At 49.1% G+C, this 24899-nt stretch overlaps 1 protein-coding gene across 2 annotated transcripts in view; it reads right to left on the bottom strand.

Moving 5' to 3' along the window:
- Positions 1 to 1347: 1347 nt before the first annotated feature.
- STPG1 (sperm tail PG-rich repeat containing 1) overlaps positions 1348 to 24899 on the bottom strand; it is a 51468-nt gene continuing 27916 nt past the window's right edge. Inside the window, exons 6-10 of one of the 2 annotated variants that reach the window (XM_027109712.1) lie at positions 20671 to 20841; positions 15613 to 15721; positions 11695 to 11860; positions 3332 to 3531; positions 1348 to 1547 (exon numbers count right to left, since the gene is read on the bottom strand). In XM_027109712.1, the coding sequence (XP_026965513.1) occupies positions 1471 to 1547; positions 3332 to 3531; positions 11695 to 11860; positions 15613 to 15721; positions 20671 to 20841 (723 nt within the window). In that variant the 3' untranslated portion in view covers positions 1348 to 1470. Of the gene's footprint in view, positions 3532 to 11694; positions 11861 to 15612; positions 15722 to 20670; positions 20842 to 24899 lie in introns of both variants that reach the window. The other variant, XM_027109711.1, reaches the window with a different exon arrangement.

Here is a 24899-nt window from a genome sequence, read left to right as displayed (position 1 = left end):
AGTTTCACATTTTAAAATTTCCCAGGTTCTTTTGAAAAATCTGCAGATCTGGCAATAGGTAGCTGGCCTTTAGATGGGCAGCCTCCTCAGCTCCTGGACCTCCTCTCGCCTCACCTGTTTTGCTCCCTTGCCTTGCCCACCCAACCGTGGAAGTGCTTGACCTTGAACCTCCAAATTCGGATCCGACTCTTGACCTCTAGGAGAAGCTAAGGGCCTGAGCAGACTCAGCACAAGGTGTCCACCTTTAGGTCCAGACCTTGGTCGCTCTTGGCGCCATGCTCCAGGCTGCCTCCCGCTCATCCCAAAGCAGTGGGGATATGAGGTTCACAACAAGGCCAGTTTTTGTGAGAAATGAGAACTCTGTTTAACTGGACCCGTTGTGCCATCCTTCTCCCTCCCTCTCCCTCACCCGCCCCTCCCTGAAGGGAGAGGCAGTCAGCGGCCAGTTCTGGACTAACAGTCACGGAGGAAAGTCAAAGGAGAAAGCCAAGGGCAAGGGAGGGACACCCGGAGGGGAGGGAGGCGGTGCAAGAGGCTTCCACTTACAAAAGCCCAAGACACGTGGATAGCTGGGGAAGGAGGGGATGTGTGGTTAACTGCAGTTCCTCTTGGTTCTTTGAGAATCTCATCCTCTTGCTGAGGGGGACCAACTTGGCAGGCCAGAAAGGATCCATTAAAGATCATATTGGACTTGAGCATGAGGTGGGAGGGACGGAGACCAGGCCAGGGAAGGGGAAAGGCCGGGCAAAAGTAAGAACCTGCAGGCGCCCCTCAGAACCGCTGTGCCCAGGGCTCTGGCCGCAGAGGGTCCTGCCCACATCTGCCCTTTGTGCGCGGAGCCAACAAATGGATGTGGAGCCCTCTCCTGAAAGTGGGTGATGAGCTCACGTGACCATGGTGACGCTGCCATGCTCTTCCTAGGGCGAGACACGAGGCTGAGCTGGGGGCGAGGGCAAGGCAACCCCTTCAGGTCCCTGTCACAGTGCCTGTGGGCCTTCCCGGCTCCTGGAACTCCGGGAGGAGTCTGGAGGTCAAGGCCAGAGCATGGGAGTGTGCCGGGGCCGCGGCCTTGCGCTGCCCACCCTGTGGCCCCAGAGCCCTGGCTCAGCAGCAGGCTTCCAGACGGGGCATCTGCCATCGGCCACCTCCTCCTGGATCCTGAGCTGCACGAGCTCTGAGGGCTGAGGGCAGGCGGGCCGAGCCAGGCCGGAGGGCACGTGGCCAAGTAACCCGGGGGGCTCTGTCTGCTCAGGGATCCAGGGGGGTCCGTGGGGTGGGGGTCCACGCTCCAGGGGGCAGCTCAGGACAAGGACAAGCACGGCAGGCCAGCTGTAACACCAGGCAGGGGGCAAGGACGGCCCAAGTCATCAGCCGTCACACACGAGATGGGCGCTCTCTGAATGACCGTCCGGGGTGCCTGGGGTGACAGCTGGTGGCCGGGGGCGGTCTCCTTGAGCTCGGATGAGGTGACTACAACACTGGGATCCATTTCTTGTCCCCATTGTAGAGAAAGGACTGCTTTCCGGGGAATTCCGGCTTGTATGTGGCTGTGAGAGGAGAGAGAGAGAGACAGTGTTGAGAGAGAAAAGGCCAATTCTCAAGGTCCTGGCACTCGGCGTTGGAGCGGGTGAGGCTGGCGGGACCCCTGCACCTGACATGTGGGGAGTCAGGGAGGGAGGGACTGGGCCTAGGTCATCCGGCTCTGAACTGGCCCAGGCGGGACTCGAACTCCGGCTGCCCACCTTCTTCAACTCACTAACTTTTTTAACAGAAGGAAATTTACAAAAGAGTTTTGTAGGAAATTTGAAAAGAAATGAATAGAGCAACACTCTTATAGAAGCAAGGTGTCAGCTTAATGCGGGTTTGCTTTGATTTAGTTCAGAAATTTCGGGAAAACTGAAAGCCATCACAGTAGCGGCCAGGACCACGCAGGGCTCGGGAACCACAGCCTGGGGTGGCTGGAAACTCTCGCGCTGATGCTGATTTGTTCACGAGGGCCACGCACGGCCTCCGGTACACCCTCAGGAAGCTGCTGAGGGGTCCAGGTAGATCTGCGCCCACTGGAAGCCAAGAAGGCAGATGTTTGCATGTACTTACTCTGGGAGGCCCTCAGGGAAGCCCACCTTGGCCTAGGTGATCACAGCAGCAGGCCCTGGCCTGCACCTGCCCTCCAGGTGCCCGCATGGAGAAGATGCTTGGAGAAAGCTCCTAGAGGACTGGGCCAAACAGGGTCAGACAAGGATCCGGCTGGTCTCCGGGGTCCTGGCACCACCACTCCACGGGGCATTCGTACATTTGCGGGACCAAGCTGAGTTCTGCCTGGACTGACCAGATGACCCGTAGGTCAAACCTGTGCCATCTTATTGGCTTATCACTACGTTTCCAAGGACAGAGCCATGAGGATGCTATTCTCGCTGTCCCGCCTACCTTACATGTTACTCACCTGTGTGTGTGGAGGGAAGGGGACGCCTCGGGGGCCAGCACTGAGCCTCAGTCATCTTTGCCTCCGCAGGGTGGGAGCATCAGCGATGCTCATTGAGAGCCTGACTTTCACAGGCCTGCTGGCCACCTCAGCTCTTGCCTTCCCCCTCCCACGCCACCAGCCCATCAGCACACCTGTCATTCCCCAATGCCATAAACTCTGGCCAGTGTCGGGGGTGGTAAATAGCTAGGGGCTCCAGGTAGGCAGGGGAGTGCAGGGACCACCCACTGGAACAAGTCCCTCAGACTATCAGCTCTCAGGCAGATCCTGGGGGTAACTATATGGCTTGAAAGAGCTGCTCGGGTGGAGCCCTGTTTTATTTCATGACAGACAAGGCGTCGAGGCGAGAGAGTCTCGGCCTCTGCCCTCTGCTCACCCTCTGCAGGGCTATGACACCTTGCTCTCCGGGCCTTCCCCATCTGGGAGGTGACCCCGCCAGACTAGACCTACGATTTAAACATTCTTAAGAACATGCACTTTTTAGACAAAAGCTGTGGCTCTTTTCCACAGAAAATAATATCTGCACGTTCCAAATTTGCAGACGATTTCAGGGTCACAGACCTCCTGGAGCCCAGCTTTGTGTCTCTTGAAACATTCATGGTCCTCAGTTATAAATCCCTGACCTGGATCATCTCTAAGAGCCCTTTCACCTTAAAAAAATAAATTAAAAAAAAAAACAAAAACCCACCTTTCATACTCTGACAGTGTAAGCCGAAAAGTCTTCTAGATCCACTCTAACCCCTGTAAATTGTTTGGCAAACAGCCTATAAATCAGTGGTATTTGATGGCCCAGGAATGACAAACAATTCCAGGTTTGGTTTTTACAATCACTGAAAGCAATCCTCTGACCTGGGCCAGGCGAGCCGGGCAGGCCTGGCTGGGACGGCGCCACTGTCCACCGGCTGGTGTTGGACACGAAGGATGCACTGGAGACGAAGTGCTTGGGGGGCCCCGTGTAGTCCACGATCTCATACTGCCCAGGGCCTGGAAGAGGCGGCTTCGGGGGCAGAGGCAAAGGCTGGGCAGAGAAAGTTAGGATGGGGTTTCTCCTTCAGAAAAGACAAAAATGGGAAGATGTCCCTAAATCAGTCTATTGGAGAAATGGCAGTTTTTCGACATAGCCAGGACCTGCCCAGTGCCCAGCCATCTGCAAGAGGACTGGACGAGGCACTGGGAGACCTATTTCCTCTTCCGGCTCCACTGCTAGTGATCTGGGGACCCTGGACCCCAGTCTTCTCGCCTGCACAAGGGCAGTCATAACGGTACCTACCCTGTAGGCTTGTTTTCAGGGTTAAAGGAGATGACACACCTAAAACACGGTAGTCAGGACAGGGCCCAGCACAAAGTGAGAGCTCAGTACATTTGTCGTTGTGGATGACGGATGTCGTTGAGCTAATCAGGAATGGCAGAAGACATCGATGCCATGTGCCAACTCTGATCGCTTGGTAGTGCCTGGCTGGAGCTCCATGTAAAGAACTGAGGCCTCGTTTGGGCTGTATGGGAAGAGCATTGGTGAGCCACTTGTGATGTCTGCCATGGCCAGGAAATGGGAAGAGGAATTCCAAATTCCAAGGATTTGCCATCCCGAGACTAGCAGATCTTTAGAGGCCATTCTAGCACTGACATCTCAGAAACTTATTAAACATGTTTTTGGCAAGGCAGGAGGTAGGAGTGGAAAAATACTGGGCTGGAAGTCAAGAGACCTCTGAATAACGATCACCACTTAGATTGCAGTTGTTTTCAGGTCTGTCTTCCCCCCTTCAGGAAAGGGAGTCTTTTAAGCCTGTTCTCGAGAGAATAAATGAAACAGAGAACCTGTATTCGAGCCCTCACTCTGTTACTAATGCACTCTGGGACTCAGTCTCCCCATCTGTAAAATGAGGGGGTTGGACATGACGACCTCTGAGGTCCCTTCCAGCTGTGACCTCCCATCTGGCCTTGATTCAGAGAGGTCCGCTGGGTTGCCCAGGAATCCTGGGATTGTTAACAGGAAATGTCCTACCCTCCTGGCCATGCAATAGAAGGGCTGCCCACTTCTGCCTCACATCTGAAGCTTCTCCTAAGGTCTTTCACCAAAATGAAAGAGAGATTTCTCAGAACCTTGAATGGCCCCAGGAGACTCATCACAGCTCAAAGCCAACCCATCCAAACAGAGGAGGGAACTGGGATGCCCAGCCACTGGAACTCTGCTGCCCTTTGGCCAACACCTTCTGAAGCAGAGGCATTCTTAGACTCGGAGAGCTAGAGGAGACCTAGAGATGTCTTATCCAACATCCTTATTTTGCTTAAGAAGTTGGTGCCCAGAGAGAGAAAGTGAGTCACCCAGTGTCACAGAGCAAGTTCATGGTAATGCCAGCACTGGAACTCAAGTCTTGGTGACTAGCAAGATGGGGAGGGCATTGTGGCAGAGGAGAATTTTCGAGTTTTAGAGTCACACAGACCTGAGTCTGAATACCGGGCAGCCAAGTCCCTGGACCTCTCTGTTCCTGGCAACAAGGAGTAGTAACACTCACTCCTTATATGCGGGTTGATGACTGGAGAAAAGCTATGTAAGGTGCCTAGCAGAGCGTCCAAACACAGTAAGTCCTCAGTAAAAGCAGTTGTGTTATTACTACGATCCCTTGCAGCACCACCATCCGCTGTCTGGATGGGCAACAGAGCCTCAGGAAAGTGAGGTTAGGGGGCCTCTCACCAGAGTTACCTTGGGGCAGGGTGGACACTCCCACTGCCAGCGGAGGCTGCTGGCAGCCATCGTAAACCTGCGAGAGGCTCACGTCTTGGGATGGAGGAACAGCTGGCTTGGATGTATATATTTAGGATAAGGCGCCCACAGGAAAATGGGGGGAAAACGTTGCCTCCTTTCTTTCCCTCCAGTCTGCGTGGAAGAACTGGTTACAGTGTGTGATCCACCACTCTCCCCTTACAAATAAAAGCTGGCATACCCTTGTTCCGGCTGCAACACCCCTTCAGAGCACCCTCAGAAATTTGATCATTGAGAGACAGGCTTGACTCCTGGAAGTTAGAGGTGGAATGAGCCAATCACCGCATGAGGTTACTCCATGGGTCCGGGTCACCCTGAGTCTTTGAGGAAACTGTGAGATGTCTACTCTCCTGACCAGGGACAGCCTGCAGGGAGCTGGGAAGGCAGGGGTCAGCATCTCACCAGATTCTTTTTTTTTTTTTTTTTTTTTTTTTTGCAGTACATGGGCTTCTCACTGTTGTGGCCTCTCCCCTTGCGGAGCACAGGCTCGGGACGCGCAGGCTCAGCCGCCATGGCTCATGGGCCCAGTCGCTTCGCGGCATGTGGGATCTTCCCGGACCGGGGCATGAACCCCTGTCCCCTGCATCGGCAGGCGGACTCTCAACACTGCGCCACCAGGGAAGCCCATCACCAGATTCTTGCTGAGAGTGAGTGAGACAGGTCCCTCATCCTCCCCTCCATCCACATGCCCAGGAGAGGCTTTGCCCCACCAACTCAGCTCCCCGGACCTTCGGACAGTGTCAGCCCCGTGTGCAGCTCTGTGCCAGGCACTCTGGGGAGTCCAGACAGTTCTGTGCTAAGACACAGACCCTGAATGCCCCGGAGGGCTTAACAATCCACTGCCAGTGACAATCATGGCCGGTGACAACTTACAGGCTTTGCACTCAGACAGACTTGAGTTTGAATCTCTGCTTCCCCATCCACCAGCTGTGCATCCTTAGAAAAGCCTCTTAATCTCCCTAGGCCTCAGTTTCTTTATCTGTAAAACGGTGGATAATAATACCTGCCTCCCAGGGTTGTTATGAAGATTAACGAGTGCTTTACTGGTACCATTTTTTTTTTTTAACATGAAATGTTAGAATATAGGTGAGAGAGACTAATTCCAACTGGGTGAATCCAGAAATCTACCCTAGAAGAGGTAACATTTGCTCTGAAAGGTAAGCAGGAATTCTTTGGCTAGAAAAGGTGGAGGTGGGGGCATTTCCCACAGAGGAAACAGCAGGGGCAAAAGCCTGGAAGAGGGACAAGCCGTGCTCCGTGGGGCCGGGACTGGGGCACAAGGAGCCAGAGGCTAAGCCCCTGGACCGCCTTCAAGCCTCCTTCCACCCGTGAATTCTGGGCTGTTCACTTGGGTTTCCGACCAACCCCCGTTACAGGCCCTGAGGAGGAGCTAAAGGAAAACTACCAGTGGCCTCTCAGTGAAGCCTAACTCCCAGGTCATCTCCCAGAAACACCCAGCACAGGGACTTCCCTGGTGGTCCAGTAGTTAGGACTCCATGCTTTCACTGCTGTGGGCCCAGGTTCGATCCCTGGTGGAGGAACTAAGATCCCGCAAGCTACCCTGTGCGTCCAAAAGAAAAAAAAAGAAATGACCAGAAATACCCAGCACAGCGTTGTCCAACGACTCCATGCCTTTGCCGTGCTGATCCTTCTGCCAGGAGCACCTCCTTTCCCTACCAACTCTGATTCCCTCTTTGCTTCTCACCTCCTCCAGGGAAACTCCCTGGGCCACAATCCTTCCCCTTCCCTGCCTCCCTTCCTGGGCTCCATAGAGGAGCACGGATTTTGGAGTCAGGTGGACCTGGATTCCACCCTCTGCTCTACCACCGGGGAGAGTCTGCGTCCCCTGTAAACTCTATGTAACAATCCTGACCCGTGGGAGAGTTGGAAGATGAAGCTGTAGGAAGTCTGTGAAAACTCTGAGGGCTGGAAGCTGGCCCCTCAATACACTGTAGCCATTCTTCTCTTCTCTGCACAAAACACATTACTTTTCTATGCTTTTTACTTGTCTAGTTCTTTAATGCAGGGGATGGTGTCTTATCCATCACTGAGGCCCTGGTCCCTATTCCCGAGGACATTTGCCTAACTGCAGAGAGGAGCAGAGGGGTTGAAGCAAGTAGGGGAGCCCAGGCATCTGAACCCTACCTGACAGTTTTATCATCACCCGGGGATGGTCCTTCCATGTCCTCATGGGGCTGGGCAAATCACTGAGGTCAGACTGAATCAAACCCGGGGCAGCCACAGTGCATTGTAACCAGGGATTTTTATGAGCCTCATCGCCCAGTTTTAAAAGCCAACCTGGTCCTGCCCCGTGGAAAAAACATCTGTCAAAGGCTCTGACTTGGCCACAACTGGATTAAGTTGTGTTTGCAGCTTCCAGTGTGAGCTGTTTGCAAATCACCAAAGAATAATGAATGTCTCAGAGGACTCAGCAGGTCACTTGGGGAGGGCATCCGAGACCCTTGGGACGCTCCCAGGCACAGATTCACTCTGCCTCAGGGATTCCCAGGGTTGGGAGGGATAAAGGGGCAATTTTTTTCTCATCATTAAAGGGCAGCCGATTGCCTCTGGGGTGGAATGCGGTATCTGTTTAACAGGGGAGTGGGTGACAGATTACAGCTGCTTGGGAAGAAGCATCCCATATCTAATTGAAAATCCCAGGGGAACTTTAGGTGGGTCCAACGTAATTACCCAAATTGGAGTGGGGCCGATGGGGCTCTGGCTGTGACAGGACAGCGTGTCTGAGCAAAACCAGTGGTTTAAAAACTCCAGGAAGCAGATCAAGGGTTAGAAAGATGTCAGTGGGTGTTTCACCTCCCTCCTGGCGTGAGTCGGAAGGGAGCGCCTAGGAGGAAGTATTCTGATCTCCAAAAGCCCGCCCCCTGACTCACCCTGATCCGTTGAGTCAGCACTGTGACGGATGCTGGAGACCTACAGAAGTGAAACCCTGGCTGATAGCCTCCTCCAGAGACCCCCGGAAGCTGGTAAATCCTCTTAGCTTTCGAGTCAGCAACGTGGCCATAACAAAGACACTCTGTGATGCGTTCTTCAGCCGAGGAGCCCAGAAACGGCCACGCCAACGACCCTACAGCCCCTCACCGCATCTGTGCGGCAGGGCCACTCAAGAAACATCGGGTGAGTGCAGAGGGCTTGCTCACACGTTTCGATGAAAGTACAAATCACGCACATCAAAAGTTTACAATTTGCCAGTTATGTGAGTCATCTTTTTTTATCCTTGCAAGCGTGTTGTAAAGTGTGCTTGCCCCAACTCACAGAGGATGAATTTGAATTCCCAGGGAGTTAAGTGACACCCCCCCCCACCCCTACCCCCAGCCTCCCAGGGCTGGTGAGAGGGGAAGGCGGGAGTTTCAGCGGCCTGACGACTCCCTGCCTGTGCTTATGCCCTCGGTGCCACGGCCTCTGCAGCCGGTTCCCAGCTCAGGAGGCCAGCAGGGGTTGGTAACACGGCACCAGTGACCCCAGCGAGAATTAACATCTCCCCCGTTCTCCCTGCATCCTGAAGAAAGCAGAGCCGAAATACCATCTTTGCAAACTGGAGCCCCACCCGTGAATGGGGAGCCACACACTTCCAAGCAAGAGAAACAAGTGACGCCTGGGCGGCCCGTGCTTCCACAAAAGAAACACTGTGATGATTCTCAGATTCTCCACCACTGCCCCATGCAGCCCCCGGAGATCTGAGTATGATTAGGCTTGATGTAGACAGAGTCTCAACATATCGATGGGGAGGAAACAACGCAGACCTTCTCCGGGGCCTGACAACCCCAGGATGGGCCCTCAGGTGCTCCTGCCCCTCTCCCCCCTCCAGGGTCACAGGAAAGGAAACAGAATTTGAATTTGAGAGACTGGAGTTTGGATACTCCTTCAATACTATCACATTCGCTGTTTCTCTTCTTTATATCACATCCCTTTCTCCATCGTCCCACATAAACAGATGGATGCTACTTTGGAATAACCAACAGCACACTTTAGTTTTATCTCTTTGCTTTTAAATGAAATTACAGATTTCTCAACCTCACCCTTTCCATGCCAACTCAACAATATATACTGGACTTCCTCTGTGGGTCCTGCCTGCCCCCATGTTCACAGCCTCCGTATGCTCTCCGAAGTGACATGGTGAGCAAAGCTGGGGTCACAGAGTGTGAGAAATGGAAAGATTTCCCCTCTTTTCACAAATGGAGAAACAAAGGCTCAGGGAGGCGCTGAGAGCAGCCCCAGACCACAGAGCCTGCCGTGGAGGCTGGGGCACTGTCCACTCACCAGGGTGAGCCCAAGTTTAAGAGACACTGGGTTTGACAGGTCTCTTTACTGCGGGCCTTCTCAGAGCCTTTAATAAGCTCATGTATACTGTGATGCACCCGGGGGAGAGGGATTGTATGCAGTGCTTCCTAGGTTTATTAACCCAGGAGCCACCATTCACGAAGCATCACAGAGAGCCAGTGCGCCCCAGATACCCCCAGACACACCAGCACTACTGCACTGCTCCCATCAGAAAGCTGGCACCCTTGGTGGGGCAGTGTGGTCATGCAACCTTGGGGCCCACACGATCCGGCGTTTTGTGGCATGTTCCTCTGCCTTGCTCTGGAGTTGTTGCCAGGTGAGCCTGAAAGTATGGATGGTGCTCTGTCCACGTGAGCTCCCCCATAGCCCTCAGCACAGCACCAGAAACCTCCAGGGCCTGCTGACTGACAGATGCGAATGCCATAAAATGAGGCTATTTCAAACCACTCATCCAAACTCGGACGCAGGCCAAATGACACCACTCTGGGGAAGGCGGTTAAACACCGAGTGCCCCTCACCCTCCTCTCATTGTTTCCCTGAAGAAGCTTCCAGAGTCAGGGTGGGGGCTTGAGCCTCCATGCCTCAAAACAGCTGCATCCTCTATCGTCACATATCCTCTCTAGGATATAGAATAATAGCTGCTGTAATAAGAAGAGTGAGAGCTATTTTCAAGCACTTTCTCATCTAATCCTCACAGAACCCCCATGAGATAAGGTTCTTATCTCCACTTAATACATGGAAACATGGAGGCTCAGGGAGGAGAAGTCTCTGCTAGAGACAGAGCTGTGATTCTCACTCAGGTCTGCTAACCCCAAAGCCCATCCTCTCTCCCACTCCATTTGGGGGCAGCATAGGGAAAGGTTGTGTGTAGTGGTGCCCAAGCCAACCCAGAGGCAGGAAGTCCCTGACGTTTGGAGAGAGCCTGTTCCTGGAGACTTTCCCGCCCCGGTCCCGAGTCCTGCAGAACCCCAGATCCGAAGGGCAGAAGGGACTCAGCTGGTGGACTCCATCTGAGGTCTGAATCCCTTCCCCAGGTCCTGGGTTGGACTCAGCAGGCTCATGTCTTGCTCCTCTCCCTTACCCCTGACCCCTTGCCCTGGGCTCATGGTCCGAGTAGACCCAGTTTGCCAGCCTCCCCGGGCCACCCAGCCTCCTGACCCCCTGTGGCTCTGCGCCCAGCCAGCTGCCTGACCTCCCTGGAGGCTCCCAGGTGACCTCTCTGGAGGCCCCCAGGTGGCTATACCCTTGGTCCCAGCCCTGCTGGTCAGCCCTCACAACAGCCAATCCTGCTGAGAGTGACAGGACGGCTGACCTTCACGGCACTTAGTTCTAGAAGTTCTAGACCCATTTGAGGAATATTAAGCCCCGTGAATTTTTGAGCCTCTGAGGTGAAAGTAACATCAAATGTACAGGAGATTAAAAACAGTAACACAAATCCCTGTCTTTTAAAATTTGTGTTATTGACTCACTATTTGTACCTACTATATCAAATATATTTTTTAAATCAGAAAGCAACGTTCGGATAAATTATCCCCACTTTATAATCGAGGGCATGCAGGCTCAGAGGGGTTAGCACAGTGCTGACGGTCACACAGCATGAATATAGCAGAGCTGACGTTCCAATCTAGCAGGTCTGACCAACTCCAAAGTCTAGGCTGTTAACCTATCAGTACAAAGCTATGAGAGTTTCACCGCTTTCGTATATCCTGCCACCCCAGTGGAGATTTTATATTATAAAGATAGAATAATACCAGCACCAGGAGAGTACAGCATCATGGGGAATGTTGGAAGATGCAAACAGTCCTGAGCCTGAGTCCCAGGCGCATCTCAAGTAAGCTGTGTGGACTTACGCAAGTCTTTCAGCCTCGCTGAGGCCTGGCTTCCTCCTCTATGAAGTAAGAATAATCATGCCTACAATAGAGTTGTTATGATCATTGAAGAAGATGTTAAGTTCCTGGCATACAAGAGTTACTCAGTAAATACTATGTATTCAACAAGTATTTCTTGAGCACCTGCTATGTGTCAGCAAGGGCCCCAGGAGAGCAACTCGGCCTGTGTCTGCCAAGCTGTGACACCCCTTCCTTTTCTCCCCAGGTTCGGGTCCTTCCCCAGAATACCTTTCAGAAGAAATATCAGGATGATCAGGACTCACGGGATAAGAGTCTTTTTTTGAACTTCGATGTGACCTCCTGGGTTGTAATAACCGGGTCCTGGGCCTGTCGACATCAGTTTTAATCCACGGCCAGTTTTTGATTTAAAACAAGACATTAATATCTTCGGCGACTGCTTCACAAGGGATTCGTTGACATTATAATGCCCTGAGCAGAAAGAAATTTTAAAACAGAATAAAGAACTTCTCTCAAAAAAATAAAAAGCAGTAAGAATACATTTAATGACTATAAGGCAGTATCACTCCAGGATGGTCAAGTAGAAGGGGCCTGGAATAACTGAAAATAACGCTCACCATTTAGAGAACATGTGTCCGTGCATCACATATGTGGCTCATTTAATCCTCACGGCAGCCCTGCAAGGTGGGTATTAGCACCTCCATTCTAAACATGAGGAAATAGACTCAGAGATATTCAGTAATTTGCCAAAGGACATTCATCTAACCAGGGCCTAAGCCCAGCTTCCTCCTCCATAAACTAAGGATAATAATTCTTCCAACAACTGGGAGGCTATGGTAGAAAAAGAACATTTTAGGTTCCTGGCACATGGTAGCTGCTCAGTAACTATTATGTAATCAACAAATATTTATTGAGCACCTACTATGTGGACCCCTACCCACCTTTCTCCAAGGTCCATGCTTCCCCACCATGCCTTGTCTCAAGAAACTGTCAGAATATAAGTAATTTGGCTGTGCACAAAGCTTTAAGGAAGAAGAGAATGATCTGAGCTGGGGTAAAGAGGGAGCAGTCTCACCCTAAAGAGCAAGTAACCCTGTAAATGGGGGCAGGCATTTTGGGGTGCAAAGCGGCAGTACTAGGCAAAGGCCTTCAAGATGCTGCACACTTTGACCCTGGCTTCCTATTACTTGGAAGTTAAGGAAATTATTCAACATAATGCAAAAGCTCTAAGCCTAAAGATGTACACAACAGCAGTAGCTACAGTGTGAGAAACGATGAATAGCCCAAAGGTCCAAGTACAAGGGCACAGTTATGGGAAAACAGCCTAATCTCGTGGAATATCAGCCCTGAGGGTGGTAAATGCAAAGGCCATGAAGCCTATGGCAATGTTCTCAAAAATAAAGGTGAGTGAGAAAAGTAAAATAAAGCCTAACAGTCTAAACTGTATATACTATGACATCAGTGTGCAAATGGATACATGTGAGTAAAAATAGGTGGGAACCCAGAAAAGTGGGAAAAACTATATTAATGGTGGCATTGTGGGTGGGAAAAATATTTCAAATTTTCTAACCACTGTAAAGTTAATTTTTAAAAAAATAAAATCGACTTTTTCATTGCAAAAGCACTGAAAACAACAATATGGGACATATTAGCAAGATTTTATTGAAATGGTAATACTCATTGATGGCAAAGGTGAGGGAAAGCATATTTCTCATAGAAGCAGGAGGATAAATTATCTCTGTGCTGAAGGGCAATTTGGTCACAAATATCAAAAACCTTAAATATTTTACATACCTTTCGACTTAGCAATTTCACATTAGGCAATTTAGGTAAGGAGGTAATCTTGATTGTACACAAGTTGTGAGCTATAAGGATGTTTGCTCCCACTCTATTTATATGAGTGATCCATTTAAAACAACCTAAATGCCAGCAAGAGGGCATTTGTTCCTTAACTGATGGTACCACCAGATAATGGAATACTATGCATCCATTAACAGAAGATGTTCTAGGAGGATTTTTAATAACATGAAAAAATGGTCCCAATATATGCTAAAGTTAAAAAAAAAAAACAGATGTCCAGTTAGCAGCATTTATAATACTGGTATATATCTCTAAAATTATCTTTCTGGGTTTTTTACATATACATATATTTATTTTTTATTTTTATTCCCCCTACCATAAAAAATAGTTTAAAGCAACGCTTGATTATAAAATGTTAAAAAGCAGAAGCAAGGGGGAAAGGTATTCATGCTCTCAAGGCCCAGAATAAACCAGGGTTGAACTCTCTGCTGTATTTACCCCGGTCTTTCCATCGTGCACTGGACACTGTCTCATGGTGTTGGGCCCACAGAGTGGATTCGATCGTGTCACCCACATTTTTCAAGTGACACTTTACCATAGTTGTTTCCCCATGATCTAATAACTTTTTTGTTTTTAAGGAGAAATAGAGAGGAGGATGTTGGGGAAGTGCTTGGCCTTGTGTTTGATGCAGCCAGACTGTAGAAAATCCAGCCAGCCAACGTGTAAAGGTGAGCATTTTGCTCAGAACTGAAGGCAGACCAGACCCGGCCCTCAGCCCCTGAGCCTGGGCACTCTGGGTGGGCGGAACCCAGCAGGGATGCCAATCATGGCTCCACATCTGGTTTCTTCCCACAAGGGGGAGAAGCAGAAACCACAGTGTTTTTCTGATAGGTCAAAGCAGATTGTTTCTCTCAGAGAAGCAGATTCCCCAGGCTGTGGCCCCTGGCAAATGTGGGGGATGCGGGGAGAGTCCTGAAGGCACCAGGCGTCGAGCTGGATTCAAATCCAGCAGTGGGACCCTGGACTAGTCACCTGTTTTCTATATATCATTTTTGCTTGTAAAGTGGGGATATAATAATATTAATAATAACCCCCGCTCTCGGAGCACATATGTGCCAGGCAACCCTCCATGGGGTTTTGAAAGCTCCTGGCACACAGTAGGAGCTTAAAAGATGCTGGTTCCCACCTCTCCCCTTCCTGCTGTGTTACAAGGGGCCCCTTGGAAGCCTCCCAGAGGGAGGAGCTGCCCACTTCCCAGGGGCTCTCTGGTGGAACCTCTGGCCAAACCCCAGGGATGCTGGCTTTATTCTCCTGTATAAACAAACAAGGTGGGGTTTTGCCCGTGGTGATGCAAGGCAGGGAGCTTTAGCCAGGCTTAGCCTCCTAATTAGGGCTGGTTTTGTTATTCAGCCTCAGACTGATCTCAACTTTAATCTGGATTTGCTGAAATCTGACATGCGCTGCGATTTTGCCCACACCCCCATCGGAGAAGCATTATTTGCAGAGGTAAACCCTCCCTGCTCCTCCTCTGGGCTCTGGGGCCCAGAGCTCCCTCGGGGGTCTTCTGGACCTGTTTGGGAAGGTCTAGTCTAACCAGTGGTCCTGGAGTATGGACTGCTATGTCACCAGACCCCTCTGGAAAATTTTCACTAAGGCTGGGGTGGGGAGGAGGTCTGAGGGCACAGAACAGGTGCAATGCCTTTCCCCAGCCCAGCAGGGAAAACATCTGCAGGTGAGCCCTTGTGTGTTCCTGAATCCTGGAGGCTTCAGAAGTCACACTGGGATGACAGGGTTAAGAGGTTCCTCAGTCAGACACCTCTGGGCTTAGGCCGGCCATTTATTAGCTGTGTGATGCTGAGCAAGTTGCTTCAACTCTCTGGACCTCCATTTCCTCACCTGAAACACAGGACTAAGAGTGGCCCTATGAGGACAGATGTGTGAGGACCGCGTGGAAAAACGTAGCACTGAGTAGGCGCTCTGTAAACAGAGTTATTTCGCATCATTTGATGATAGATGATGAAGCCGCTTTGTAGACATGGGAGGAGAGGAATATTGCAGCCGAGTGTCCAAGGATCAGAGCGTATTGTGTGCCCCGCCTCCCCCCAGCGCCTGGGAGGGCACCTGGGGTATGCGCATGGGCACACTTCTGGCATGAGAAGCCCCTCCCCAGCTGGCTGCCCAAAGCAGGTGCTCTGGGTCTGGAAGGCAGGCCGCCGTGATAGGCCGCCCTGGGGTCCATTTCCAGAGCCGCCGTTCTTCCCCCGAATGGGGAGCCAGGCTTCTCCTCTTTGTACAATACCTGCCTGCACCCCCTCTTCCCTCAATGCCTAACTCCTTCCAAAGAGACTCCCTGAGAAGTGCCCTGCTGATCAGATCTGGTACAGGAAGACTTAAGTCAAGGCCAGTGCGAGGCAGCTGCTTACCTGGGGCAGGTCCTGTTTTAGTAATAGTGAAAAGTCCTCTCTGGGTTTTGGACATGAACCCGGCTCGGGCACAAACGTTGTTTGCCTGTTTGCAGCAAGAGACAGAGGCCTGGGGGAGAAAATAAGCACGGTGTGCTCAGTGTCTTGCCTTTCTTTGTCGTTGTTGTGTCTGGACGAGGGGCACTTTGGGGTTAAAAAAACAAACAAATTTAAACCTGTCTTCAGAAAATGAGCGCACGTGAGTGGAAAACGTCACACTGGCTATGCCTTCCCCTTCACCGCAGCTGGACTGGCGGAAGAGCTTGTCATCGCTAGCCAGTGTCTGGGGACCCAACACAACACGGAGGACGGTGGCCTGAACCAGCCGGCGGCCCTGGCTTCCGGGCTCGCTCCCCGCACACAGGGCAGCGTATCCTGCTCAAACGGATTAATTTCTCTGAATTTGAGTTTTCTCATCTGTAAAATGGATCAGATAATCCCTGCTCCACTTGAGGCAGAGTGCTGTTGGGTTGGGGGTAGGGGACAGCCGGTCAACACAAATCATCTGTTTTTCTAAAAAGTGTGTAACATTACATAGGCAAATTATTTTCATCATGTTTTCTACGATTTTCTTTCTTTTCAGAACACTTAGTCCTACATATCTCCACCCTGATTCCTCACTGCTCAGATAATCCTTCAATACACGTGGGATTTAGGACACACAAAGAAATTGTGTAACTTAAGATTAGGATCAGATTTGTAAGCACTGTCTTGACTTTTTTGGGCTGACCAGAAATTTAGAATTTTGGTTGACCCAGGCAATATACATTAGAGAGTGTCCAGTGAGTTCAGAACGCTAAAAATAATTTTGGAAAAAAAAAAAAAGAACCCTGAGATCATTCTTATGATGAATCATAAATATTTTAAAGGCTAATTTGCAGTCAGTCTCCTGTATTCATTAGATAAAAGATGCAATAAAAATTGTGCCTGCAATGGCTGGAATATTTACTGAATGAGTGAAACTATTTGCTGAGGCCAGGATGCTTGATTTTCTGTGCTACTCCTTTGTCAAAAAAAATGTTTCTCGAGAAATGCAGATGGCATTTTGATTTTGTGTTGACAAAGGCAGAGGAATTTCGCTTTTCCCAGGGTCCTGACGGCCAGACTGCCTGCCGAGAGGGCAGACAAAAAGATCAGGTGGACCAGGCTAATTACTGGACACGGGGAGAAGAGCCAGGACGCCAGAGAGGAAGTAATAACAGGTACCAAGGGAAAGGCTTCCAACAGAGAAGCGGGGGATCCCAGTAAGCAAAGGTAGAGAGGTCTTGACAGCCTCAAAGCACAGTGTGGCTAACAGGATTACCGCATTTCTGCTCCTCGCCAGTTGACTCAACCATTGTTCTCCAGGTCTGAAAAAAGCCTCCTGTAGACAAAACACTACTTCAGCTTTATTCCTCGCCCAGACAGAAAAGCAACAGAAAAAGGGGGCATTTTTGTATACACTGAGTGTGGGTGTTACTGGAAGATTTCACCATTAGACTAGGAAGAGTCAGCTCCACTGGCAGGTTAAAAAAGAATGAAGCAGATTCATTGTATTGCCATGGGCAAAAGCAAATCCCAGATATAATTAAGTAGAAAACGCACGCATACTGTGGACAGCATAATCCCAAAACCAAGGGAAGGACCACTGGAGGAAGAGAATACGAATGATATTGACCCCGTTTTTTTTTTAATTTTTTTTGCGGTACGCGGGCCTCTCACTGTTGTGGCCTCTCCCGTTGCGGAGCAACAGGCTCCGGACGCGCAGGCTCAGCAGCCATGGCTCACGGGCCCAGCCGCTCCGCAGCATGTGGGATCTCCCCGGACCGGGGCACGAACCCGTATCCCCTGCATCGGCAGGCGGACTCTCAACCACTGCGCCACCAGGGAAGCCCTGCCCCCGGTTTTTGATGTTTGTTTGCAGAGCAGAATGATGAGGGACTTCCACTTTCTGGCTCATGGGTTTCTGTGATGTTCGAAGATATTTTATGATGAGCATGTATTATTTTCAGAGCCACATTAAAAGAATAATGAACAAAAAACATGCAAACTAAAATTGATCTGGTGGCAGAGTCCTGACGTGGGGAATGGTCATTTCTTGATTAACAAAGGAAGTTATTCCTTTGGAGTCATAAACATTTATTGCATGATTACTGCATGCCAGGACCTGAGCTGGGCCTCGGAGATAGGAAGCCAGGGTGAAGAAGCAGTGGGCTGGGGAGGTGAAGGCACGAAGCACTAACACCACAGTGCCCTTCAGCAGCCCCCAGGAGGACGCAGAGCGGGCGCTCACACGGAGACAGTCTGCACTTGTGTCTGTCTCCCAAGGAACCCAGCCCTCTCTCAGGAATGGCGACGGCGCAATGGCTAAGCACATTCATGATCACTTGCCTGGACCAGACCTCGACCTCTCTTTTGTTATCGTGACAGCTTCCTAACTGTTTTTTCAAAATCCACCCTTAACCCACACTGCAGTCCATTCTCCACACAGCAACTGGAGGGATCTTTTTTAAAAGGTACATCAGAAGACATCACTCCACACCTCCTATCCTCCTCAAGGAGGGCTCCCCAGCACACAGAGAACAAAATTCGAACTCCCTCCCTTTAGGGCCTTGCATGAACTGGTCCCTGCCTATCTGTCTGGCCTCTCCTCGTCCCCTCTCCCCCGAGCCCCCTAGTTCATTCTACTTTAGATACTTTGGTTTATTTCTGGCTGCGTCACACGTCTTACAAGATCTTAGTTCCCTGACAAGGGATTGAACAGGGGCCCACGGCAGTGAAAGCGCCGAGTCCTAACCACTGGACCACCAGGGAACTCCCTCTAGCTACCTTCTTACAGTTCGCCATGGGCTAAGGTGTTTGCTGTCCCAGGACCTTTGCACATGCTGTTCCCCGTCCCAGGACCTTTGCACATGCTGTTCCCCCAACTCTGGCTCTTCCCTCAATCCTTGTCTCAGGACCTTCTCTGACCACCCAGTCTAAAGTACACGGTATTGCCAACCTCCACACACCACACATACTCTCTTTCTCAGGCTCCAACTGTTTGTCTCCCTCAGAGCTGGCCACACAGTAAATATTTTGTTTGTCTGTCTCCTAGTTCTCATCTTGAGTTCCCCACTGGGATCTAAGCTGTATCACTGGTCTGGCACAGAGCAGCCACAGGATTTATGAAGGGAAGCCCGGCAGGGCTGGAACATGGGGACTCTGATCGCTCCCCAGCTTTATACCTTGGCACCTGCCCATGCTCACCCATGTGGGAACAGTCCCTTCAAGCTGGGTAACTTTGGGCAAGTCCCTTCCCCTCTCTGAGCCTCAGCTTCCTCTTCTGTAAATTGAGAATAAGAGAATCCACTTCCTGGGTTCTTGTGAGTATGAAATAAGTGAGTACACAACTCTTAGAACAGCACATAGACCGTGAAAAGTGCTTCATCATATCATCATCATTCTTATTTTCAGGCTCTGATTACCCTAAGAGAAGAGTATCTAGAGCTATACAACCCCAAACAGTAGCCACTGGCCACATGAAGCTATTGAGCTCTGCAAACGTGGCTGGTCCACATTCAGATGTGCTGCAAGTATAAAATATACACTGAATTTTAAGGACTTAATATGAGGGAAAGAATGTAAAACATCGAATTAATAATTTTTATATTGATTAGATATTGCCATATCTTGAATATATTGGGTTAAATAGAATCTATAATTAAAACTAATTTCACCTGTTTCTTTTTACTTTAAATGTAGCTACTAGGAAAACTTAAATGATGTATGTGGCTCCTGTTATACTGATATTCCTAGCAGGCACTTGTATTGCTTTGAACATGTTATAATTGATTGGATTCATCATAGAAGGTAGGCAGGATCTTTGTAGTCAGAAAAATCAATATTATTTATAAATATTATAAAAGAAAAAGGAAATTTAAAATGAAGTATTCTAAGACCAAAATATTCTTAAATATAGTATAATAATATTACTACCTTATGTACAATTCATGTCTTAGGTATTTCAGAGTGCTTTCATATTTGTAGTCTCATATGCTTCTTATGATAACCCTGTAGGGCAAGTATAATTAATTCCCTTTTACAATTGAAACTCAAGAGGTAACGGGGCTTCCCTAAAGACAGTTCTACCAGTTTTCATGTATTGTAGAGTCCTCGTGCACCAGATATTGTGCTAGGTAAGCACTCAGCCTAGACTATCTCATTTAATGTTTACATTAACACCATGGAGTAGACATATAACCCCACTTTACAGATCAATAAACTGAGTCCTGAAAGGTTAAGAGACTTGCCCAAAGCCATACACAGTTAGAAAATGGCAGAGTCGAGATTTGAACCTGAGTCTGTCTCTTACCTGTTAACCACACCATTCTGCCTCAGTCACTACAAAGTGAGGGGAAATGGTGAACCACTGCTGTTAAAAAAACCCAATTTTCTGATATGGGAAGATAGAAGTTTATTTTCCCTGTAAGAATAAAATAGTGTCAGGGCTTCCCTGGTGACGCAGTGGTTGAGAGTCCGCCTGCCGATGCAGGGGACACAGGTTCGTGCCCCGGTCCGGGAAGATCCCACATGCTGCGGAGCGGCTGGGCCCGTGAGCCATGGCCGCTGAACCTGCACGTCCGGAGCCTGTTGCTCCACAACGGGAGAGGCCACAACAGTGAGAGGCCCGTGTACCGCAAAAAAAAAAAAAAAAAGAATATAATAGTGTCTGCAGATAAAGTGGTACGTAATATAATCATTGCTACAGATGAGAAAACCGTCCCAGAAAACTTATGTGATAAGAGTAATTGCAGTAAGTATTTTCCGGGGCAGTGGTCTTCCCACTGCTCTATACTGACCTCCGTGTTGCCCACATTTTTCTGCAAATTCCCTGTGAGAATTTTGCCCAGCCTCACGTAGCCATTGGGTAGTCAGCAAATGCTAACTGGCTTACCAATTGCAGTAAATGCTATTCCCCAAAGCTCCCCCCTTCCTTTCTTTTATTTTAGCAAACCATTAATTCAATATATATTTAAGAAGCACAGGCAGTGTTCTTACATTGTAATGGTTTGGTGCGGGAGTTTCAAATTTGAGAACTTTCATGAAGCTTGGCAACTGGAACATGCTGGAACAGGAATTACTGAAGTCTTTCTTCGAAACAAAACGTGATGGTATAGTGTACGCATTAGCTGCAGGGTATTTAGAGACGATGGTGTCCAGTCGTTCACACTGTGAGGAGGAAGTCAAGGGAATCCACATCATCACGTATCTTATGGCTCCGAAGGGCCGATGTCAAAAAGATGGTGCCCAGCACCAGGTCTAAACACATTTTATAAAAGGTGAAACCCTGGCAGGTAACAATGATAAAATGACCTTGGGCTTTGAGAATTTGCTCTTGGAAAATGCAAGTTCAGACCTGTGTTAACTTCTGTAAACTAACTCTAATTATTCATCTCATGTTTGGGACTTGGCAAAGATAATTCTTCCATAAAAGCATTTCCACCCAATCTCATTTCAGGACACTTATACTTGACTCATCAGCTGGTGGGTGATTTATGTGATGGGACGCTTTAGACTTGCTTCTTCCAACCTTGGTTTTCCTTTGAGTAAAACCCTCACTTTTTGTTTCTAAGTTTAAATAATCCAAATTTCCTAAATAACAAGTTTGCTTCTAACATCTTAAGGGTACAAGGCTCCATAGGGCTTGCCTCCCACCCACACCTCCTATCCACCACCTCATCACTGATTTCATAAAACTCTACGATATTTTTGCTGTTTCAACAGAAACCAATCCTACTCCTTCCAGGAAGCCATGATAAACTATTTTCAGTTAAAAAAAAAAACAAACAGAATCAATGTTTGCCAAATGAACAGGGACAAAAGCCATAAAAACTCGGCGATAACATCACCTTACCCTGGGATAGTATGGCAAGTATTGAAGTCTGATAAGACAACAACAAAAAAATGTCATTATTTTATGGGTAAAAGCTTGAGAACATTGCCCTGGGTTTCCTCCACTTGACAGGGGTCAATAAACAAGCACAGAAAGTGGGGGAGGTGTGGGAAGGCATCAGCCCCTCGCCTGACTTCACTCTGTACGTGGCGGCAATGGTCCTCACCATCTGGTTCATGGACCACCAGTAATGTGGGTGGATGTGCCACCAGAAGCAGGAGTGTTCTTTCCAGAGTCTTAGCTGTCCTGAGTCTAACCTGGGTTCGAGTCCCAGCTCCACCTCCTCCTAACTGTAAGGATTCATTGATGTTCCCAGAAGTAAGGTCACCCCAGCCTTGGACTCACCTTACCTTTGCATTTGGGGCAATAGTTAACCCAGTACTTTGCAGGGGCGTTGCATTGGATCCTCATGACAACCCTGGCTCGAGGATATTATGAATATCCCCACTTTACAGATGAGGACCCTGAACTTCCTCAGCTAGCGAAGTGTTGGAACCAACATTCTCGCCTCCATGAGAGGATATGGATCAGATATCCATTGTGAAGAAGAATGAGCCGAGAGGAGTCACAGCAATGCGTTTGCATCTACAAGACGAACAGCTGATAAATGCCTGTGGGAGGTTTTAGCTCTGGAAGAATCACTACCCGAAATCTGCTGTGCCCGACGGGGCAGACACACCTCTGCTCTTTCCTTCTCACTTCTACAGAAGAAGGGTGGCAAGGTCAGACCTTCCTTGGTGCTGCCATTTGTAGCGTGTCTATCCTGAGTCACCCAACAGAGTGGGCAGAGGGTGTTCTTCTAAAGCGCTAGTTCCCAAAGTGTGTTCCTCGGCCTTCCAGGTCTGTGAGATAAGGTTCTGTTGGTGGTAGCGGCAGCAGGGAGAGAGTTCCAGGGTCAAATAAATTTGAGACGTTTCACACCATGTTCCCATTTTGAAGATTCATAACACACGTTGGTGTAGTAAGTGCTCTGGGAAGGTCTGCAATAAGGAAACCTCTCTAGCTTTGGGGTTTTTTTTCTTTTAATATTTATTTGTTTATTTATTTTAGTTGCACTGGGACTTAGTTGCAGCATGCAGGATCTTTGTCGTGGCATGTTTAGTTGCAGTGTGCAAGCTCTTAGTTGCAGCACGTGGACTCCTTAGTTGCGGCATGCACGTGGGATCCAGTTCCTGGACCAGGGATTGAACCCAGGCCCCCTGCATTGGGAGTGCGGAGTCTTACCCACTGGACCACAAGGGAAGTCCCATGTCTAGCTTTGTTTAAACAGCCTTCCCCAACCTTTCTCCATCATAGAATCTTTTGGCTTAAGATACCTACTAACATACCCTTTGGGAAAAACTGTACTAAAAAATTCCTATTTGAGGCAAAGTTTCATAAAGCATTGCAGTAGAATTAGTCTGAGTCTAGTTGAAGTTGACGGTCACTCAACAACCCTCCCCGCCCCTTGGCTTTCTTTTCATTGCCAGGCCTCCGGTCTCCAATTTGGCCACATGCTGGCATTTATGAACCTCTGTCCAGCTCTTCCAGAGCCGCTGCTGCCACCACACAAATACAGAAAGGCCATGGACGCCTCCTCCCACCTGCCCCATTTAACTTCCTAGTCCGTTCCGTGAATAATTCTGGAGCAAAGCTTTGGAATACCGTCGTGACGCTCTTCAGATGATTTGAATTTAGGCGGATGACAGGTCCTCTCAAAAGGCTGGGCGCTGTTGCTCCAAGAGTCATCAGGAAGTTTTTAAAGCGTGTTGACCCCCAGAGTCTCTTGGTCAGCCTCACCCAGAGAGACACGCTCCTGCTGGCCATGCTGGCTCCAGTAAGGCAGACCTTTCTCTGATGGGGACTACTTTTAATTCCCTCAGGGAATTGGGATCCGGAAACAAGAGGCACTGAATGTGAAAGGCAGCAAAAGAAGGGGAGGAGGAATGAAATTCTCGTCCAGTTTGGGAAGGAACGAGGCGAGATGTGGGGATCTCCTGACAGACTTCCACCAACCACTTAAGGTCCCTTCCCAAGGATATAGGAACTTATGTGTTTACAAACAGAAATAGAAACCCCCATATCCATCACAGCGGGCAGAGGAAGCCTCAACAACTCATCTTCTGCCTTCTTTTGGGTTTGGTCTGAATTTTTTAAAGACCTGATTAGATCCTGTCATACACAGGATCCTGTCACACACAGAGCTTCCCTTGGACCCCTTCTTCTCCAGGTGGCCCAGCCACGTCATTTGGAAAGTTACTACATGTAAAGCCTAGCAGGGAACTGATGGTGTGCTCTGATTCAGTGCCTTCTCTGGCACCAGGCAGGGATGGGCAGTGCCATTATTTGGCAACATCTCAGAGAGAAAACCTAGGTGCTGCAGGAAGTCTTGTTTGTGACTCAGGTGGTGACAATCATAACATTCAACATGTTTATAATGCTCTGCAATTTCAAAGTCTATTTTACTCATTGCAACGTCAATTTGCCCATCGCCTCCAGGGAGTCTCCACTCGATGAGGCAACTGGGACACAGAGGGTGACGTGCTTGAGGTCACATCGAGAACCCACGGCTGAGTCAAGATTGGGTCTCAAGTCCTGTCTCCTGTGCCAGGCCATTGGGAGGGGGTACTTCTTCTGCAGATCGCTTTGGAGTCTCTTTACTCACAGGGCTTGGGACAGAAGGAGAAGTAGAGGCGTGGTTATTCTGTGAACTCACTGGGGGCATGTGCAACCTCAACGTCTTTGTTAATAAGGAGTTAACTCCAAAGTCGGTTTTCTCCTTGAGTATTCAACCCTGCCAAGCTTGAATTCCAATAAGTGGCTGCATTCAGTGTGTCTTAAATGGTCTCTTTGTGTGTGGTTTTTTTTAAAAAAAAAAAATCAATTCCAGTGTCAGGTATCATAATACATTTTTGCAAGAGATTATTATAAGTTTTAAAGGGACAGACGGCATATGTGTTTTGTTAATGCTGGAGTTTGGGTTTGCTTTCTTTTTCACTTTCCTCCCTCAGCTAGTCTTACCCTACTTTGACCCTTTCTCCTTGTTATATCTATTTTTCTTGGCAACTGAGAGGTGTTCAAATAAAGACTATCCTTGCCCAGGTCTGGTCAGAGACATTGGAACTTCGTTTAGCTACTTGACGGTTGTAGCCTTCCACAAAGATAAAGACCCACATCTTACAAAGGAGAGAAATGGGGAGGAGAGGAATATCACTAAATTACCTGCCTGCTGCCTGTTTTCTTTTTGGTCCCATCAGATTTCTCAGTAACTCGAATAACCCAATTAGATTAAGCAGTGTAAAAAGTCCTATTAGGGCAAGATGTATAATAATAACTTTTTTCCTGGTCTGCCTAA

This window comes from Aethalodelphis obliquidens, unplaced genomic scaffold (assembly GCF_003676395.1).
Source record: "Aethalodelphis obliquidens isolate GAN/ISIS:26980383/991018 unplaced genomic scaffold, ASM367639v1 scaffold9, whole genome shotgun sequence".
In the NCBI taxonomy this organism is placed as follows: Eukaryota; Metazoa; Chordata; class Mammalia; order Artiodactyla; family Delphinidae; genus Aethalodelphis; species Aethalodelphis obliquidens.
The sequence above is the reverse complement of the archived record's forward strand: the minus strand, read 5'-3'. Positions and strand labels throughout refer to the sequence as shown.